The 22411-nt window shown below is 44.0% G+C and overlaps 1 protein-coding gene across 2 annotated transcripts in view; it reads right to left on the reverse strand.

Annotated features, from left to right (window-relative positions):
- Positions 1 to 5619: 5619 nt before the first annotated feature.
- Positions 5620 to 22411, reverse strand: part of gtf2a1 (general transcription factor IIA, 1) — a 61455-nt gene continuing 44663 nt past the window's right edge. For both annotated transcript variants that reach the window (XM_070879647.1, XM_070879648.1), the window contains exons 9-10: positions 21247 to 21336; positions 5620 to 7631 (exon numbers count right to left, since the gene is read on the reverse strand). In XM_070879647.1, coding sequence (XP_070735748.1) covers positions 7524 to 7631; positions 21247 to 21336 — 198 coding nt within the window. In that variant the 3' untranslated portion in view covers positions 5620 to 7523. The remainder of the gene's footprint in view (positions 7632 to 21246; positions 21337 to 22411) is intronic.

A 22411-nucleotide genomic window follows, 5' to 3' on the forward strand; every position in this document is an offset into this window, starting at 1 on the left:
CACCCGACGCCATATGACAATGCATCACATGCTAGTACCAAACGCTTACATGGGTCATACAACACAAGCAATTTGTTTGAGCATAAGTTTTCTCGGTTTTACAAAGGCATTTTCTTGGCTTTTGCCCCAAACCCATTCGCCCCCTTTTCGTAGCAAGACATGTAGTGGTTCTAGCTGGGTGCTGAGACCCAGTAAGAAGTTATCAAAGTAGTTCAAGAGTCCCAGAAACGACCGCAGCTCGGTCATGTTCTGTGACCTCATTCTCAATTGCCTTCGTCTTTGCGTTGGTGGGCCTGATGCCATCTGCCGCAATCCTCCTTCTCAGGAGCTCCACTTCAGGCACCAGGAAAACGCACTTCGAGAGTTTTAACCTGAGCCTCACGCGGTTAAGTCGACTAAGAACCTCCTCCAGGTTCTGCAGGTGCTCGACTGTGTTCCGACCTGTGACCAAGATGTCGTCCTGGAAGACCACGGTGTGCGGGACTGACTTCAGTAAACTTTCCATGTTTCTCTGGAAAATCGCCACTGCTGATCGGATTCCCAATGGGCATCTGTATAAACAAAAAGACCTTTGTGTATGTTGATGCAGGTGAGGGCCTTCGATGATTCCTCCAGTTCCTGCGTCATGTAGGCTGAAGTCAGATCCAGCTTCGTGAACGTCTTTCCTCCCACCAGCCTTGCAAAGAGGTCGTCGGCTTTTGGTAGTGGGTATTGGTCCTGCAGGGAGAAACGATTGATAGTTACTTTGTAATTGCCACAGATTCTGATGTTTCTGACGTCTCCCTTGAGGACTGGCCCACTCGCTGAACTCGATCGGTGAAATGATGCCCTCTCGTTGCAGCTGGTCTAGCTCGATCTCTACCTTTTCTCTCATCATGTACGGTACTGCTCTCGCCTTGTGATGGATGGGTCGTGCCCCCGGAATTAGGTGGATCTGCACTTTTGCTCCTTGGAATTTCCCACTGCCTGGTTCGAACAGTGAAGGAAATTTGTTTAAGACCTGGGCACACGAAGTATTGTCAGCGGGCAATAGCGCTCCGACGTCATCCCAGTTCCAACGTATCTTTCCCAGCCAGCTCCTGCCGAGTAGTGTGGGACCATCACCCGGTACCACCCAGAGTGGTAGCTTGTGCATCGCTCCATCGTAGGAGACCTTTACGGTAGCACTGCCGATTACAGGAATCAGTTCTTTAGTGCAAGTTCTTAGTCTCATGCGAACTGGAGTTAAGACTGGCCTTGTTGCACCGCAACCTTGCGAAAGTCTTTTTGCCCATGATGGACTGGCTCGCGCCCATGTCCAGCTCCATTGACACCGGAGTCCATTTAGTTCAACCTTCAGCAGTATCGGGGGACAATTCGTGGTGAATGTGTGCACCCCATGTACCTCTGCCTCCTGTATCTGAGGCTCTGGTTTGTAGTGATCCTCCATGGATCTGTCCTCCTCTGCAATGTGGTGGTTTGCAGGTTTAACAGGATTAGCAGCTTGCCTGCACACGTGTTGGAGGTGTCCCATTGTTCCACAGCCCTTGCAAACGTATCCTTTGAATCGGCATGAATGGAAACGATGATCACCCCCGCAGCGCCAACAAGGTGTTAATGGCCTTGCATTCATCACCCTTGATGGTGGACTCGGAGACATCTGCGAACGTGTAGCTGCAGGTATGTGTGACCTGCCCTGTACGTTACGATTCGAAAACATCACTACTTTGTTCACAGTACTTCTAGCAGCACTTGTGTGCTGAGAGATTTGCTCAGGATTGTCACTGGCAATGAACACCTGGGCTATCACTATGGCCTTACTCAAGGTTGGGGTCTCTAGTCAAGAGCTTGCGAAGTATGGTTTCGTGGCCAATGCCAAGTATGAAAAAGTCTCTGAGCATCTGCTCCAAATGTCCTTCAAATTTACAATTTCCTGCAAGGTATCTCAGCTCCGCAACATAACTCGCCACTTCCTGGCCTTCAGACCTTTTGTAGGTGTAGAACCGGTACCTCTCCCTCAGAACGCTTTCCTTCGGGTTCAAATGCTCTCGGACCAGTGTGCACAAATCGTCGTACGATTTCTCTGTGGGTTTCGCTGGAGTAAGCAGATTCTTCATGAGGCCCCACAGACGGTGAGGAGGATCACACTACGTTTGGCAGCGGTCTCTTCCCCATCTAGCTCGTTGGCCACGAAGTATTGGTCGAGTCGCTCCACAAGTTTTCCAATCATCTCCCTCTGGAAATTTCTCCAAGATACGCACTGTTTTCTGCATCTTTGGGTTCGTTATCTGTATCTCGTCGCCAGTTGTTGAGTATGGAGAAAGAGTCAGACTGAACATTGCGAGCTCAAAATAAAGTGTGATTAGTCTTTTATTGCATGTCTCCAGAGTGCCTCTGTGAAGCCTTCTTAAATACCTCTGCTCCCAAGGGATTATGGGATCCCTTGGGACTCCGGGAAATGAGCCCTCTGGTGGCTGCACAGAGTAAATACAAGTCCACATATATAACAAGAACAACATAAGAATTAGGAGCAGGAGTAGGCCATACAGTCCCTCGAACCTGCTCTGCCATTCAATATCATGGAAGATCTGATCTTGGCCTCAACTCCACTTTCGTTCCCCATAACCCTTGAGGACTCCCCTATAGTTCAAAAATTTGTCTATCTCCGCCTTGAATATATTCTTCGACTTGGCTTCCACAGCTCTCTGGGGTAGAGAATTCCAAAGATCCGCGACCCTCCGAGAAGGAATTCCTCAACTCCGTCTTAAATGGGCAACCCCTTATGCCTCCTAGTTCTAGATTCCCTCTGTCAAGCACCGTATGGAGAAACGGTTTTCACTAGCAGAAGGATCAGTAACAAGAGGGCACAGATTTAAGGTAATTGGTAAAAGAATCAAAGGGGACATTGAAAAACATTGTAATCTGGAATGTGCTGCCTGAAAGAGTGGTGGAAGCAGATTCAGTAGTAACTTTCAAAAGGGAGCTGGGTAAATACTTGGGGGAAAATTTTGCAGGGCTATGGGGAAAGAGCAGGGGAGTGCGTCTAATTAGATAGCTCTTCCGAAGAGCTGGCACGATGGACCAAATGGCCTTCATCTGTGCCCCATGATGATTAGGACCATATGTTGCCAGTTGGTTGTTTCAAGAGTGTGTGCTGCCTTCGCGTAATTCATCCTTAAACTAACGTAGATTCAATAATTGGGATGTCTGAAGGCGCTAAAAAACAATTATTCCACTTACCCAAGGAATTCCTCTTCAGTTTTGAAGAGTGCACCATCAAAACACAGCAGAGGCTCTGTCGTACACTGCTGTACACTCTAGTTACCTCCTGGTTTGCAGTCACTAGTGGTCGGTGAAGGAAAACAAAACAATTAAAGGCAGTTCGTTCACTGAATTTTGTCTTTGTCTGATACCGTCCATTGTGTTTCCAAATAACACCAGATTTCTGAGACTATTGGCAGAAACATGTGATATTCATTAACACTTGTTTTACTTGTGGAGTACCAGTGGAACTGTACCTCATACAAGTGTCCGGTATTCATCCCACTCACCTTCAAATCCCTTCTTGGCCTCAGACCCTCCCTGCCTCCACAATCCTCTCCTGCTGTATGTCACTTTATGCTTGATGATCCCAACATTTGTAGCTTCTCCTTTAGCCAATGTGCCCCCACCCTCCAGCATCTCTGCCATTCTCTTCCAACGTGCATTGCCCCCTTTCAATCCCTCTATTCCTTTCCCCTGCCCACTTGATGCCCACCATTCTGTAAAGGGCTCAGTGATGGTCTCTACATAATCTACAGCATATAAACAGGGCATTCTACCCAACTCTGCCGGTGTTTATCCTGCATCTCTTAATTACCTCTTCCTACCCTGCCCCCTCCCTCATGTATCAGGAGTGCCATAGAAATGTGTACGGTTATAGGTTGCATGGCCCAGATCCTCGTTAGACAAACAACTTGCATTTATATAGCGCTTCACGGGAGCATTATCAAACTAAATGTGACACCGAGCCACATAAGGAAATATTGGACAGATGACCAAAAGCCTAGCCAAAGTAGTAGGTTTTAAGGAGCCTCTTAAAAGGAGAGGTAGCAAGGCGGAGAGGTTTAGGGAGGGAATTCCAGAGTTTAGGGACTAGGCAGCTGAAAGCATCGCTGCCAATGGTGGAGCGATGAAAATCTGATGGACAAGGGTAGCTGTAAGCCTGAATTAACAACATTTATAAACTGCCCCAGTTTCAAACAAGGGTCTGATGCTCCGTTTGATAGCTGGATGATTTCCAATCTTAATTACTATCACATTTTGACCAACTCATCAATGCAAGGAAAACCACCAGCCCTCAAATTGCATTTTTAACAGGTTTGATGATCATGTCGAGGTTCGTTGGCTATTTGGTGCTCACTAGCTGTGCAGAAGAGCTCAGAGAGCTCTGCCTTATTAATGGTTTCTATTTGTTCAATCCTCAAATTTAAAATCTCAAAAAGGAGCTCAAGAATAATGAACGGCCATCGACCTGTTTTTCTCTCTCCACAGATACTGTCTGACCTGCTGAGTGTTTCTATTATTTTTCTTTTAGATTTCCAGCATCCGCAATATTTTGCTTTTGGCAAGAATAATGCTGCCATTTCAGGAGTACAGCGCTTCTATGCTTGGGTCCAGACAAATAATGCCAGATTCAGGCTAACCTGAAACTTCCCAACACAATCTGAACTAAATTCAACGTTTGATTTTTGTCACCGAACAAAAAAAAACTTTCAAGGCAAATTCCCTCAGTGCAGGCAATTATTTCTGACCGTCAATGGGATGACGTCTCATTTGGTTTATGATGGTAGAAGGAGCCTCGACAACGGTTTACATCTGTTTTAACTGTCGGCTTCTGTCAACCAGCCTCAGTCCCAACTGGTACGTGTAAAATAGTTTCAATTAAACTAGACACAACAGTACAGAACCATGAAATTCTCAGCCAGAAACATCTGTGCTGACAGCTGCCTTGGTGTGCCATTCTGAACCTGCAGCAAGATGTCCATGCTGGACCGCTGCAAATAGTTTGTCTATTTAGATGGTAGTCTGGATAGCCACCCTGGCTGCTGGACTGGCTCTGTAACTAAGCTAATCAGAGCGTGTTGTCTTTACGTATAAACCTCACCCACTGAGTTAGGTCTGATGCCACTCATTTGCAGGGAAGCCTCGAGATTGTCTATCCTTTGCTCCAGTTGGTAGATTTATTGGGACGGAAGCACAGAATTTAAAAACAGTAAAGGACCATTAAGTCGAACAAGTCTCTCCCAATTTTCAGAAGTCAGCCTCACCTCCCCACCACATTCCTTCATCTTCCCTTTCCAGAAATCATATAAACCCATTTATACAATATCTTCGTCTGGTAATTTATTCTACACCACCATTACCATTTGACTGAAAATAGCTTTACCCCGGGACTGCTCTGCTAGTTACCTCATTGTTAGTGGGTCGTCCCTGCTGGTGGAACCTTTCCACCAGTGAACAATTTGGCCAGATCATTGTGTCGACTTTTGTAAAGTGCAACCCTTCAGTCCCTCACTGAGCTGGTTCCGTGGTTAGCGACCAACATATCCTATGTATTAATTTTGGCAACCTTTGCTCAATGAAAGTTGAAATACTCTATTCCAAAGCATTACAAATAGTGAACTTTTAATTTTTGTACAATGAATTGTCCAATTTGAGCGATTCACAATATATTTGAAATGAAAAATATAAATTATAACAAAGCATTCATTCTCACTCAGTTTAAAATGTTGAAGCCGGGATTAATTATATACATATATACATACACCCACCCAAACATCAATCTGAATTGAAGCCTACAATGCCCAGGGTAAAACTCAAGCCACATTCTGTGTATGCAACTCACTTTCCCAGGCGGAATTACATGAAATCTAGTAAATTAAAGAAATAAACACAAACTTTAAGGGCATTTTTAATTAAAATTTTTGCAAAGGCAAAATACTTTAAAGTAACTTAAAATAGATCTTAGTACAACAAAATACTAAGTTCTCTAATTGTCTTACAAGCAGGGCTTTAAACGAAGATGACTTTATTTTATTAAGAACCTTGATTTAAATGGTACAAGATGAATTATACAAACATAATAAATAGATTTCCCTCTTACACTTATGTACAACACCGGTTGACTAAGTAGCTGTGGGTAGTAGAAAAGAGATCAGCTGATGAAAATTGTTTTTTCCCAACTTGCCGTGTGTACAGGCTTTCATTTCTAATTTTTTTTTTTAAAAAAGCAAAACTTGTAAATGGCTGGCTTTGTATTAGAAAGTAAAATTACTTCTTTTAAAAGGCGCTCATCTTTTCCTTAAGCTCCACCACTCCATGTGCAAACTTTGCCACTTCTTTCCCCTCTTGTACTCGAGAATCATTTCAGTAATCGCATAATACTGTCTGTTGAAAACACAGCTAAAAGTGATGTCACTCTCATCATTTTTAAAAAGGCAAATTCCCTCACTGTTCTATTAAATTCCAAATTTTTCACAAGATTAGAAAACCATTACATGAAACAGATGGGCGGGGGGGGGGGGGGGGGAGGAAAAATAAACAAGAATGATGATTTCTATTAAAACCTAATATAATGGTCTGTTGCAGTCCAAAGTAAAAATTGTCAATTAAAATTAGACTGCGCACTGATCTACAGTATAGTGTGATGTGCCACATAGTGAAACGGAGAAAAATTAAACTAGGAAACATGCCCTCAAAAGGAACACTTGATAACAGCACTATTATATAAGAGCACAGTTTGGTATATTCAGCCACTGGGATCTGGCCAATTTTCAAAATTATCACAGGTATGGTGTGAAGACAATAGTTTAGAAGAGTCCGTCTCAACTATATTGCATACCGTAATAGAATCACAGCATAAAAAGGTCAACGGAATAAGTGGCTAGGTCATCAAACCGCTTGCAATTCAAAAGTCACCTGTCAACTTTATTTGACTTCTTTTTTGTTTTTAAATATACCAGTCATTGTTACACCTTAAGAATGTGTTGGTCCTAGCTCAGGAAGTTATTCAATCACTACACAAAAGAGAAGGGATTTGAATTTACAAGATTTGCCTTCCCCAGCTATACACCTCCCCTATAAAAGAACAGTTTTTTAAAATGTTTTAATTTATTTCAGTTTCTATCCAGTTGAAATGACAGCACTTAGCACAAAGCACAGTGACCGGGTCCTCTAAACGCTTTCTCCTTAGAAGAGTCTTGCTCGGTGGGAGTTTGCAAACTCGCCAGCTCTGAACATGTAATTCATCAATCGGCAAGCAGTGACTGTATTATGGTATGACTGATAGTTAAGCACATTGGTTTTTTTCTCTCTCTCGCTCTGTAAAATGTTAGCCATTTCAGTGGCAAGGCTTTTCCCCCACGTAATGTAGTGTTGTACAACTCAGTAGCTTGGGTTCCAGTAGTTCTGTATTCTTTTCACTTGCAGGCTTCGTACTTCAGTTTGAAGTGCACGTTAGTCCAGTCCGATGAGCCTGTCCTTTCTCAAGAGGATCTGAATTCTTACCACTCTGCATCTCCAATGGCTTTGGAAAACACGTAATCTCTCCCGTTCAGGTTCATGATCCCGTCCTTCAGGTGGAACTTCCACTTATTCTTACTCCGGTGAATCTAAACATACAACAAGCATCATTAAGGTGGATGAACAGTGCCATCGAGTGTATATATATTACTTTCTTTTTCTAATTAACTCCCCTTTCCAAGGTGCTGGCTCATATTGGTATTGAGAGACAACAGTTCCTGCTCTCCCTGCGATTCCTAACACTGAGAAAGACAAGAGCAACAATACTGTAAGAACACCATCACCTCAAAGTTGCAAACAACCGTGAGACATAGATCCTTGCTGGGTTAATATCTTGGAATTCCCTATCCAACATCATTGTGGAAGCATCACCACCCCACCCACAGCACAATCAGCACAGGGATTGCAGCGGTTCAATGAGAAAGTTCACCCACCTACTCAGAGCAACTAAGGATGGGCAATATACACTTTGCCAGCGTCACCCACATTGTGAGAACAATTTCTTTTCAAAGTAAAGGGTGGCCCTGCAAATCCTCCAGTTTGTCCCCTTCATACGTTCATCTGATTAGTAACATATGGCAGCCAGACGTTCCGATATTGGGAAGATTAAAAGGTTGGGATCAATGACCTTTTCTTGTCCTTGAACGTTTCCACATGCTCTTATGTATGAACCTAGACTGTGAACATCAGGAAGCCATTCAACTGTGGATGGCATCACACCCAAGCCCAATCTCGTCATCAGCAGAGATCGACACATGTAAGCAGCATCTGCTGGAGAGTCAGCAGGAGCAATAACGGTCACCAATTTATCCCCCTGCTAGCTCAGGGTCCTAGTGCACCACCCAAGCCGCCTCTCTGGCCAAGAACAACTATTTCTACACCGACCAGGAATTGAATTTAGCGTCCTCCTGTTTGGTATAGCTCAGTACCACAGCCTCTTGTGTTGGAGTTAGAGAAGAGACAACTTGATGTATGTGGATGCTGGGTCAGTTGGCGCTTTCAAGACTGGGATGGATAGATTTTTGTTAGGTAAGGCTATCAAGGGATATGGAGCCAAGATGAGTAATAGGAGCCGAGGTAGATCAGCCATGAGCTCATTGAATGGCGGCGCAGGCTCGAGGGGCTGAATGGCCTCCTCCTGGTTCCTGTGCTGAGCAGTGAACATTTTTTCAAATAACAGACACATCCCCCACATCTCCTTCCTGGTCCTTTTCCACCCCCAAAAATACAAGAAACAGGTCCATTTTATATTAGAAAAAGATGGAAATACATAGTAGGCCCGTAAAACGGGAGTAACATTCTGATCAGAACTGTGTCTACAGCTGAAACTTTAAACCCGTGTTCTCTTTACAAATGCTCATAGATCGGCTGTGTATTTACAATTTATTTTTCTCATCTCACTTTCCATCACCTTCAATAATATACGTTCCGACGACTTCCACCTCTAACATCGTCCCGTCTCCGCCCTTGCTTCAGTTCATCGGCTCTTGAAAGCCTCATCCATGCCTTTGTTACCTCTAGATTTTACTGCTCTCCTAGCCGGCCTCCGATCTTCCACCCTCTGCAAAGTTCAGCACATCTAAAACTCTGCTGCCCATCTCCTAACTCGCACCAAGTCCCGTCCATCCATAACCCCAGTGTTCGCTGACCTACACTGGCACCAGGGCCGGCAACACCTCAATTTTACAATTCTCATCCTTGTTTTCAAAACCCTCCAACCCTTCTCGATCTCTGCACTCATCCAATTCTGGCCTCTTGCACATCCCTGATCTTCATCACTACACCATTGGGGGCCGGGGCCTTCCGCTGCTTAAGCTCTGGAATTCCCTCACTAAACCTCTCCACTTCTCTCTCCTCCTTTAAGACGCTCCTTAAAACCTATCTCTTTGACCAAGCCTGCCCTAATATATCTCCTTATGTGGCTCGGTGTCAAAGTTTGCCTAAGAACACTTCCGTGAAGCGCTTTGGGACGTTTTACTATGTTAAAGGCACTATATAAATACAAGTTGTTGTTGCTCCAAGCCACAATCAAATTACTCAACACTTACTGACAGAGTGAGATGGACATTTGCTCACGACTTTTAAACCCTCAAAGTTCTTAATGAGAAATATCATTAGAAGTTAAGAGGTTAAGAAGAAACCTACTGCTTTCTGGCTCAAGCATGAATTGGGAGCTCAGTGTGTTAAAACGGACTCAAAAATTAGATTCAAAATTGGTTAATCCGATTAGCTTAGCGACTTCACTACATGGAGCAATCTGTAGGACAAACCACAAATTATTTTCCAAAGCAACCCTGTTAAGAAAATAGTAGATTGTGGAGATGATCGGATTGAAGTAGATGCCAGAGATTTTGGACAGTGTGAGAGAAGTCAACAAAAGCGATACTGTATCTTTTTCTTTTTAAATGCCTAAAATAAATATATGCTTCGAATGGAATGGCATGCCAAGACTCATTACTATTCATTCAGCACAACATCTGCCAAAATAAACCAAATACACTATTTTGTTCACACATAGTTCAGATTAATTTCCTTTCCTTTTTGACTATACTTTGGTTTATAGTCAAGGTCCAGTGATATCTCGATGTGAAATGTTAGTGAAAATTCAGATCTCTGAATAAATACGGTGTCGACAAATCTTCATGGCCCCACCCACAAATAGCAAAAACAGCTAATCAGTTACTCGTCCCAGCGGCCTGCTCAAGTTTCAAGCAACGAAGGGAAAAGACCTCGAGGCCGAAAATGCCCTCCACCTGAAACGGGTGGCATCTAGCACTTTTAAAGTACTCTGTCCGCCCCAATGCGTGGGGCAGACAATCCAGAGAAATTCAGGTCTTTGTATTTTGTTTCCGGTCGGAGTGGTGTTGTGTCGGGAGAGGGGCCGAAATGCGAGCGGGTCGGAGTGACCGTCATCAGCAGAGCAGAAATGGTGGTGGGTTGGAACGGCTGTCGCTCCAAGTCATCAGTACCGTGCTGACGTGTCACAATGTGCCTCCCCTTCAGGTAAAGGGGAAGGCTGCTGCGAACTCTGCAGAATTTTCAATTAGATCCACTGGGCTACTAGGGAGGGTTTCGGCCGAGCCAGGAGGGGATTCCATGCTGCATGTTAGCGACCCGGGCCCAGGAGGGGGCATAATTGTTGGCCCGACCTGACAGTCGGCTGCCAATAAAAAAATAACATGGCGACCACAGCAGCACGCCCTCCCTTTAAGGGCAGACGCACCGCCCAGACACACACAGCTTCCCGATAGAAAAAGCTGTCAGTGACACCAATCAGCGACCGCGTTGCTTCCATGGGGCAATTCCCCACAGGGGTCGCCGTCGGTCGGTACGGGACCGGCGCGTGCCCAACACGGTGGGAAAACGGCCGGTGCGGTAACCCGTTCCTGCCCCTCCCGGCCCGAGGGCAATTTCGGAAGGGTCGGCCCATCCGTCTGCCCCCGGTCGGTAAGGCCTCTCTGCTCCATTCCCGCCTTTTAGAGGCGGTAATGTAGCTTATGGAAGGAGGCAATTTTGGTCCCCTTCAGGCTTGTTCCTCCAGTTGCTCTTTCCCAGAAATTTAGCAGAAATTTGGAGGAGGAAAGGGGAGAGGTACGGAAGACGACGACATTCTTACGGAAACGCTCCCACACCTACCCCTTCCACGGCTAGAGACGAGCGCAAATGGTATCATGCGCTCACCTCCAGTGATCCCATCAACACTCTTACCTCAGCTGCCAACTTGAATAGAAGCCTAGTTTCTAAAACAGGTTCCTCGCCAGTTCCACTCGCTGAAGAAAAGAAATGCTGGCAGTGCCAGCTCCCACTGGTTTCCCATCGACCACAAAGAATCTTACAGGCGATCGCAGATGCAACGTATACAATTACAGCCAACGATCAACACGCCAATGAATAACACGACAACACAAACTGACCAAGAATCACACCACAAACATTAACCCGCCTTTCCCATTCAGACAGCAATTGACTGGAATGCTGTTTTTATTTCAGATTTCCAGATTTAAATTAAAGTTAATAAACGTGTTAGAAAAAAATACATATTTTTCGGAATTTTATTTTTAAAGATTTGTAATTAGGGTTAAAAATAAACTTACCTTAGTGGGAAGGATTTTTAACATAAAAAATTGTTTTTAAATTATATTTTTATATGTTTTAAAACTCTTACGCTGGTAAAGGTAGGCTATGCGTCTGCTTTTACGAGGCGCAAGAGTTTTAAGGTCATTCACTGGGCAAGAGATGGGCAAACAGCGCAATCTCGCCCATGCGAATGTCCTTCTCCCCAAGATGCGTTTGATCTGTCAAGCCAGAACTTGACAGATCGGAAAAGCTAGTTTCTGGCGCATGCGCATGTGCGCCGAAAACTGCCTTTTGCGATGCCTCCCCGGGTCTGTACCCGCTCCATATGGACCCGGGGAGGCCGGAATTTTAGGGCCAATGATACAGCACTTGAAAAAATTAGTGTTACAGGACAAATCAGATTCAACATCTCTGTGCAATGGGAAAATATGCTTAATGTCACAACATTTTTGAAATAGACTCCATTTTTCTGGTGAGTCACCTATTTAAAAATATATATATTTTCTCCCCCATCTACTTTCTATTAGTTTCATCTTTGTAAATAGTTAGATTTCCAAATAATTTACAAGAATACTTTTTCTATCCCATCTTGAACCTAAATACTAAGTTGCTTAAGAGCCCTCCAGCAAAAGCCACCATCACCGTGAATGCAAAGTCCGTGTCCAAAACTGTGCACGATAGTACTTAAGGGGGTCACAAAACCCTTTTGTACAGATTTGTTCACACATCAAGTGCAACTGAAGTGCACACCCTGTTCATATCCAGGTATTAAGAGCATGCAGACCCTGCACTTATCTCAAGGGGTATCTGCTTGTGTAAAGGCTGCTTCAAAATGCAGTAAAGCATTTTCCTCAAGTGGAACTAGGAACAGTCAGAGACAAAGCAGCAGGTTTCCACTCGGTTGCGCTGGTTTTCTTGGCGCAATTCGCCCGAAATCGGCGTAACCCACGTAAAAGATCACGGAATTTTTAAAGCGCATCAACATGCGATCTTTCGCACTAGTTTAAAAAACCGACGCGCTTATTTGTAACACCTAAAGCTCTGATTGGGCCCCCTTGATGACAAGTCCTGATTGCTGATTGGTCCCCTTGAAGGATAAGACACATCCAGCAGTTACTATTTGCAAAGTGTAATTCAAGCCATTCTGACTGCCGACTCCAGACAATTTAGAGCTCACTTAGAACAGACAAGGCTCACTCTCACGGGTTAAGAACTGCTCCCAATCCCCCAAAGAAGTTACTGGCCCCATCTCCCAGCCCCACTGCCCAAGTGCTTGATCTTCGCCCTCTGCCCCAGCCCGCCCCCTCTCCCCCAACATAAGTTCCTGACCTTCTTCCCCCATTGCCGACGACCCCCCACCCCGTATTAATCAAACTGCACCAGATTACCGCTCTTAAATACATCAAGGAATATTTTTAAAGCAATTTTTTTTAAAGTTACCCTGTAACACGCTGCCCGATTGAGCGGAAACTCGAGGGAGAGAAAAAACTAACTTCTCAAAACGAGCACAATTCTGGGCGCAATGTGCGCCCGGATCCCCGATTGCACCCAAAGCAGAAACTATAACTCCCAATGTTTTGCCATTCAATTGCAATTCCATTATTATCTGTTCAAGTCTTCCAGAGCCACAGAGTAAGTCAGCAATTCTTCTAGATCAACAAATCACTTGGCTAATAGTTTACATCTGATGCTGAGGGAAGAAATGCAGAGGATATAGCTATAATTTTCCTAGATCCTTTGGAAATTAGGATTGTGCTAGAGGACTGGAAAGTGGCAAATGTAACACACCTCCTGCTCCTAACCTCTCCCGGGGCCCCGCCCAAAAATCAATGATAAGTCAAGAACCTGCAGGCCAGTTAGCCTTACTACAGTAGTCATTAAGCTACTGGAGTCTATAATTCAGAAGAAATTACAATGATTGGAGGAATATGAATTAAGCAGGGCCAATCAGCATTAAAGAGTGTGTTAAGGAAATGTGGTTTCTATGGACTTTTTTTAAAGCATTGGATTAGCCACTCCCCAAGAGATGAATAGCAAATGTGGTTATAGATGGTTAGAAGGCAGACAGCAATGGGACATAACAAAAGGAAGCTGCTCGGACTGGAAAAATGTTTGACGAGGACAGAGGTCATTATTGGAGTTGTTCTTACTTTATGTACAAGAATCTGGAAATGAAGAACAATGTTTGCGATTGACACCAAATTGAGCGATATGGCAAACTGTGACAAGATTGCGAAAAAGTGCAGGAAGACGTAGATAGGTGATAATGTAGAAAATGAAAGCAACAACACAGAAGAAAAAGCACATTAAAAGGGAGTAGAGGAAAAAAGGGTTCATGAGTATTGTATTCAGATATACAAGTCATTGCAAAATGGCAGCACAAGTAGATGGCCCACAAATCCTTGGTTTTGTATCCAGAGGCATAGAATATAAAAGTGCCAGCCGCGACTCAGTGGTACACTCATGCGTCAGTCAGAATGCACTTGAGCAGACAATTTAGGTCAACACCTCGGTGCAGCACTGAGGGAGTGCTGCACTATCGGAGGTGCCATCTTTTGGATGAGACAGTAAACCTCTCATGGGTATAAAAGATTGAAGAAGACTGATCCAAGCGTTTAAAATGTTAAAAGGAGTTAGATATGGAAAGACTATTTCCGCTAGTGGGGAAAAATCAAGAACAAGAGAAACTTATGGCAAAATTAAGAGCCAACTGATACATAGAAACATAGAAAAGAGGTGCAGGAGCAGGCCATTCGGCCCTTCGAGCCTGCACCACCATTCAATATCATAGCTGATCATGCAACTTCAGTACCTGCCTTCTTTCCATACCCCCTGATCCCTTTAGCTGCAAGGGTCACATCTAACTACCTTTTGAATATATCCAACGAGCTGGACTCAAAACTTACTGTGGTAGAGAATTCCATAGGTTCACAATTCTCTGGGTGAAAAAGTTTCTCCTCATCTTGGTCCAATACGGCTTACCCCTTATCCTTGGACTGTGAGCCCTGGTTCTGGACTTCCCCAACATCGGGAACATTCTTCCTGCATCTAACCTGTCCAATCCAGTCAGAATTTTATATGCTTCTAAGAGATCCCCTCTCATTCTTCTAAATTCCAGTGAATATAAGTCTAGTCGATCCAGTCTTTCTTCAAAGGACAGTCCTGCCATCCCAGAAATCAGCCTGGTAAACCTTCGCTACACTCCCTCAATAGCAAGAATGTCCTTCCTCAGATTAGGAGACCAAAACTGTACACAATAATCAAGGTGTGGTCCCACCAAGGCCCTGTACAACTGCAGCAAAACCTTCCTGCTCCTATACTCAAATCCTCTTGCTATGAAGGCCAACATGCCATTTGCTTTCTTAACTGCCTGCTGCATCTGCATGTCAACTTTCAATGACTGATGTACCATGACACCCAGGTCTTGTTGCACCTCCCCTTTTACTAATCTGTCACCATTCAGATAATAATCTGCCTTTCTGTTTTAGGCACCAAAGTGGATAACCTCACACTTATCCACATTATATTGCATCTGCCATGCATTTGCCCACTCACCTAACCTGTCCAGGTCACCCTGCAGCTTCTTAGCATCCTCCTCACAGCTCACACTGCCACCCAGCTTAGTGTCATCTGCAAACTGGTAGATATTACATTCAATTCCTTCGTCTAAATCATTAATATATATTGTAAATAGCTGGGGTCCCAGCACTGAACATTGCGGTACCCCACTAATCACTGCCTGCCATTCTGAAAAGGACCCGTTTATTCCCACTCTTTGCTTCCTGTCTACCAACCAGTTCTCTATTCACGTCAATACATTACCCCCAATCTCGCCTTAATTTTGCACACTAATCTCTTGTGTGGAACCTTATCAAAAGCCTTTCGAAAGTCCAAATACACATCCACTCGTTCTTCCTTATCCACTCTACTAGTTATATACTCAAAAAATTCTGGAAGATTTGTCAAGCATGATTTTCCTTTCATAAATCCATGCTGACTTGGACCGATCCTGTCACTGCTTTCCAAATGCGCTGCTATTATATCTTTAAGAATTGATTCCAGCATTTTCCCCACTACCGATGTCAGGCTAACTGGTCTATAATTCCGTTTTCTCTCTCCCCACTTTTTTTTAAAAAAAGGGTTACATTAGCTACCCTCCAATCCATAGGAACAGATTCAGAGTCCATGGAATGTTGGAAAATGACCACCAATGCATCTATCTCTAGGACCACTTCCTTAAGTACTCTGGGATATCAGGCCCTGGGTATTTATCGGCCATCACAGTAAGCATCACTTTCTCACTTTTGCATTCCAACCCCACGTTAACTGATCAGAGTTGTAAAGTAGCTGTTGTGAGATTAAATCGATATTCTGGGTTTTCACCTAATTAGCTTTGCAGCCAAGAATTTCACAGGGATCAATCAGTTTTTCCCTGTAGTAGGTCAGCTCCAACAGGATTCAGAGATTTGGTGAAGAGTTATGATAGGAAAAATGCACATGATCTTTAATAGGAACCGACTAACTGAGCTCAATGGCCTTTCCTCAGTAGCTCATGGCTTACAGGCAGCTGTAAAGAAGATGCTCAACAATACATTTTTAAGGCGTTCTTTACCAAATTTAAGGAGTGTTATGATCCATAGCCATGTGCATCCTTCCCAATGCACATGACTATGGATCATAAAGCACCAGTCAGGAGTGGGATGGAATACTCTCCACTTGCCTGGATGCGTGCAGCTCCAACAACATTCAAGAAGCTCGACACCATCTAGGACAAAGCAGCTCGCTTGATTAATACCCCCACCCACCACCTTAAACATTCACTCCCTTCACTACCAGCATACTGTGGCTGCAGTGTGTACCATCTACAAGATGCACTGCAGCAACTCGCCAAGGCTTCTTTGACAGCAGCTCTCAAACCCACGACATTTACCACCTAGAAGGGCAGCAGGCAACTGGGAGCACCACCACCTGCAAGTTCCCCTCCAAGTTATACACCACCTTGGCTTGGAAATATATCGGCATTCCTTCATCGTCCCTGGGTCAAAATCCTGGAACTCCCTCCCCAACAGCACTGTGGGAGCACCTTCACCACACGGACCGCAGCGGTTCAAGGTGGTGGCTCACCACCATCTTCTCATTAGAAATTAGGGATGGGCAATAAATTCTGGCCTTGCCAGCGACGTCCACATCCCAGAACGAATGTTTTAAAAAATGCTAGTATTGTATCCAGCGGCATAGAATATAAACTTCTGAAATGTGCAAATGGAGACAATCTGATCATGTACAAAATTTAAACCATGTACATTTGTTCAACAGATACCCAATTTTCCAGTTGGTTTACATTTCAGACATTTAAAACAGAGCAGAATGCCAGACATTAACGTGCAAAAAGCTGTAACCACAAGCCGGTCAGAAGCAGACCGCAAACAAGCTTAATGCAGTCAATTCTAATTAGAGTCAGGCACCAGCACAACCTGGTGCACAGCACTTGCCTTCAAAAGCAAACCTCTTGCAAATCAACAGTCACTTTGCCAATACCCAGAAAAGGGGTAGCATTTCAAAATTCTAGATTCCACAAACCCCCAAATCAGATTTTCTGCAGGAAGTCAAAATAAACCAACTCCTCTCAAGTTCTGAAAAGTATGATTAACGACAGCCTTAAAGTGTTTTTCGTTCACTTGATGTGAATCTCAGTATAAGCCGTCACTATTATTAGCACATAGCGAGTGAAACTGTGCCCTGTGATGCGTTGAAACTCTGCCTGCCAGATGGGCCTGTTTGTTTTACTTGGTGTAAGTTTCTTTTTTTAAAGTTTTCCTGTGCTAATATAAATGTAATAAATCAGTATAAATATAACAAATCAAACAAGACATACAGCCCTAAATGCTCAGCGGTCAAATGCAAACACTACATCAAAGTCCAAGAGGTAGAACTAGCAATGATTGAATACTCGCTGAAAATAAAAGCCATGCCCAATACCCCCAACACAATCGTCCCGTCGTGCAAATATTCTAATTGGGGTGATACATGAGGAACATTTTGGTGAAGAGTCACACCAGGCAAGGAGTAATACATGTACAAACCAGCGCACTCTGTAAATCGTACAATAGCCGTCATTAAAATAATTTCACCTCCATAGGTAACATCGTACAGGTTGTATAAACCAAATTAAAAAAGGACAGCTTCAAGCTGAATAATGGCAAAATATTTTACAAATTAGCTGCTGCGTTTCCTACATTACAGCAGTGACTACACTTCAAAAAGTACTTCATTGGCTGTAAAACACTTTGGGACGGCCGGTGGACGTAAAGGGCACCATAGAAATGCAAATCTCTTTCTTTTATTTTACATTCAATTGAATGCTTACTAATTTGCATTAGATAACAGTTTTGGTATTACCACTGTACTTTGGTATGAGTTAAAGGTAACATTCAAGTATCACTTTTCGCCTATTTTACTTGTATTTTGTGGCCTCGTTACTATGAAAAGGTCTAGCATTATGGGTAATCTTTTGGGGTTTCAAAAGTCAACAGTGCATCAGATTGCTGAGATACAGCTGTCACTGTCGGGAGGGGATCCTTCCAGGACCAGGAAGCCGTTCAGGAACCAAACACCCTTGTGACAGTTTGAGGTACCGGTTTCACTTTTCATAAGTACGATCAGGAATGTTGGCTCTATAATTCAATGCTGAGGAGGCCTTCAACCAGATTACACATCCAGTTTAAGCACTGCAAAGGTCTTACTCCCAACTTGGGCAGGTCTGTGCAAGCTTATGGTTTCCCATACACCACCTCCAAATACCATTGTCCCATGCCCTTTGCCCAAGAGGACAATGGGACTGACTAGGTGCATTGCGCCCATGCCTACCACTGCTCTACGCGTTGGCTTTGGAAACCTTGGCAGTTGCGTTAAGGGCAAACCCACGGAGCCAATATGACCATGCAAAGGGCCATCCTTACGAACCATATCTACTTATGGATGGCATTCTGTTGACAAGGGACCTGGCATCCTCTTTTGCTACAAAATGAATGTTAAATACAAAACATGGTGGTCCAGCCAGTTAGCAGGTTACTTGGGATAAAATAAAGGTTTGTCACAGAGCTTCTGGTGAGCCAAGTTGACCTCAATAACCAGAGGTCACAGATTTAAAGTCACTGGCCATAGATCTAGAGCAGAGATAAGGAGAAATGTTTTCACTCGGAGAGTTGTCGGGATCTGGAACGTTTTAACCGAAAAGGTGCTGGAAGCTGATTCCATGATTAATTTTGAGGGAATTGGACAGGTACTCGAGGATGAGGAACTTACAGGGTTACGAACAAAAAGCAGGGACGTAGGACTAAGCACGACTGCTCTATAGAAGAGCTGGCGGAGCCACGACAGGCTGAACGGCCTCCTTCTGTGCTGAAAGTTTCTACGATTCTAAATCTCAGTTTGGAGATCTAAATTGATGCTGGGATGAGAGGGTTGTCCTATGAGGAGAAATTGAGTAGATTGGGCCTATACTCTCTGGAGTTTAGAAGAATAAGAGGCGATTGGATTGAAAAATACAATTCGGAGGGGCATTGACAGGGTAAATGCTGAGAGGTTGTTTCCCCCTGGCTGGAGTGTCTAGAACTAGGGGCCAGTCTAAGGATAAGGGGTCGGCCATTTAAGACCGAGATGAGGAGAAATGTTTTCACTCAGAGGGTTTTGAATCTTTGGGACCACTTCCTTAAGTACTCTGGGATATCAGACCCTGAGTATTTATCAGCCATCACAGTAAGCATCACTTCCTCACTTTTGCATTCCAAGCCCCACGTTAACTGATCAGAGTTGTACAGTAGATGTTGCGAGATTAAATCGATATTCTAGGTTTTCACCCAATTCACCCAATGAATTTCACAGGGATCAATCAGTTTTCCCTGTAGTAGGTCAGCTCCATCAGGATTCAGTGATTTGGTGAAGAGTCATGATGGGAAAAGTGCACATGATCTTTAATAGGAACCGACTAACTGAGCTCAATGATTCGGGGCAATGACCCTTCGTCAGAACTGGAGAGTGTTTGAAAGGAACAGATTCTTAACACGCACTGAAAGGTGGAGGGGAAGAAAGAACAAAAGGGAAGGTCTGTGATAGGGTGGAAGACAGGAGAGATTAGCGAGTCAAAACGGATGGTGGACCAAATTCAAATGGTAATGCCTGGAGTTAGAAAAACATTAGTCAAGATAGGGTGTGAATGGTGGGATAATGACCAACTGCCATTAGAGGCATGGAGAAAAATAGAAAGAAAGAAACAGGCTCTGAGGGGTGCGGGGGTGGAGGGGAAAGGGAACCAAAGATTGGCGGTGGTTACGCTCTGAAATTTTTGAACTCAATGTTGAGTCCAGAAGGCTGTAAAGTGCCTAAACGAAAGGTGAGATGCTGTTCCTCGAGCTTACATTGAAACAGTGTAGGAGATCGAGGACAGAGAGGTTAGAGTGGGAATGCAGTGGAGAATTAAAGTGACAGGCGACTGAAAGCGCGGGGTCATAGTTGCGGACTGAACGGAGGTGCTCCGCAAAGCGGTCACCCAATCTATGCTTGGTCTCCCCAATGGAGACCACATCGTGAGCAGCGAATACAGTATACTAAATTGAAAGAATTCAGTCCACCTACTGGGAAATATGCGGACTTGCAATAAGTTCCACATAGTTTACTCGTGTAGGTTTACTCAATTATTTATACCATTCTAAGTAGCTGGGGCAGTCTGCCAAGTTTAAAAAGACATCTAAGTTATACTTATTAATCTCTTGCACATGGGTAGTCAAAAACTTTTAAAATTTTTCAAATCTGGCATAGTTAGAGGGTGAGGATAATGGAACTAACGTGGGGAAGTGGTGGGGAGGGGGGGAGAGAGAGAGAGAAGGCAAAGGAGGGGGAGAATGGAGGAGGAAGTGAAATTCAGATAAGTGGGATAGGGGGATAGGGGGATCGAGACATTGAACAGCCAGCCATTTGGGGGGAGGGGGAAAAAGAGTGAGAGGAATTACTGTTAAAAAAAAATGTTACATGGGGATTGTTTTTACTATCAGAGGCAACTGCAGCCAATTAGCGGGGTGATTGGCAGCCAATTGAGGGGTTGGTGCATGAATTGCTGCCAGCAAAATCTCTCAATGAGTGGGGATTCTCATAGAGCTGAAGAAAGAAGAGGGCGGGACCCAGAGGGAGCCATTAGGAATTTCAGTAGAGAAGGAGGCACAAGTCGGAGGGAGCAGGGTGGGTTGAGCAGGACAGCTACCAAGACTAAGATGCAGAAAGTCTTTCAGGCACCAATCAAAAGGTGGCGCAAAACCTCGGTGGCAGAATTTTTAAATTTAGGTACAGAAATGTAACTTACTGGTGGAAATATTCACAGCTGAGAGGCTGCAGAGAACAGACCCATGAGGTGTGGAGAAGGTAGTGTGACAGGAAGCTGTTACAGGCTAGTAGAGACATTAACCATGGAAAGCACAATGCAGGGCCACTTACTGGTGCCACTGGGAAACATAACCTTGCAATTCTCATAGACAATGTTTACATAGGAATTTTCAATGTAGCACACAACATGGACGAGGATTTTATCCTAGGTAAGACCTATGCAATGCTCTGTTCTAATCTTTAGGTTCTCACCTTATCATACTGGCACACAACAACATTTTCCGTGTCAAAGAGTTCTTGGCCCTCTTCATCACTGACATCATCTTCACTGTTCAGTGGCTCCTAGGACAGAATCAGCAAGTGTGACTAACCCATAATTAATCAGTTTAAATAAATGTACAAAAACCCACAGATCAGCCAAGCGAAGCCCGGTTAAGCGTTCAAAGACACACTTGCATACAATACGCACATAAGCCCTACGATCCTCGGAGCATTCTGCATTCCTCCAAATTTTGGCCTCTTGCGCATCCCCCACTCCTTTCTGCCCACCACTGGTGCCCGTGCCTTCAGTCGCCATGGCCCTAAGCTTTGGAATTCCCAACCTAACCCCTCTCTGCTCTCCACCTCCCTCTTCCGCTCCAAGACCCTCCTTAACTCACCTTTGACAAAGCTTTTAGTCTCCCCCCCCCATCCCCCCTAATTATCTCCTGTGGCTGGGTGACAATTATGTCTGATTATGCTTCTGTTTGAAATTTGTTGCTGTTGTATTGTCTAAGCATGCTATTTACTGACAAGCCGAACGTACAGGACGTTTGTTTGTAGCGGCTGACTATTGACAATGAAACATTTGCTCACCTACTCTTATTATCCTCATGACCAACTGAAAGGCCACTCCTCTGAAGAACACTCCCTACCATAACAGACAGATGCCACTCATTTACTTGCAAGTTTTTCAAGCACTAAAGATTCAATGTTAAGTAATAATGGTATGTATTTTAACATGTCAGGAAGCACTCTGGCATTAAACCAGATAAATACTAAATTCTGCATCAATCAAAAACCTGTTAATTTCTGCTGATTGAATTTGGATTTTATATCAATAAAATCCGATTCCCAGCCCTGCCTACAAGACTCTCGATTCCACCACAGCAACTCTAATTCAAAAGATTCCATGGCCAGATTTTATCTTAACCCTTCACAGTTAGCAAGTTATTGATTTCAGTGCAATTCTAATTCATCAGTATGTTGGTTTTGTTCATTTTTAGTTAATAAACCACATGCATCCTTAAACTGAGCTTAACTGCCACAACTCAACAATCATATTAACATCGAATGAGTATTGCACAGATTTTCTTTTTTAAAATAGAAAGTATATTAAAGCACAAGATGTCCCCTTGTGAATTAGTTATGTTCAGTA

This window comes from Pristiophorus japonicus, chromosome 4 (assembly GCF_044704955.1).
Source record: "Pristiophorus japonicus isolate sPriJap1 chromosome 4, sPriJap1.hap1, whole genome shotgun sequence".
Taxonomy (NCBI): domain Eukaryota; kingdom Metazoa; phylum Chordata; class Chondrichthyes; family Pristiophoridae; genus Pristiophorus; species Pristiophorus japonicus.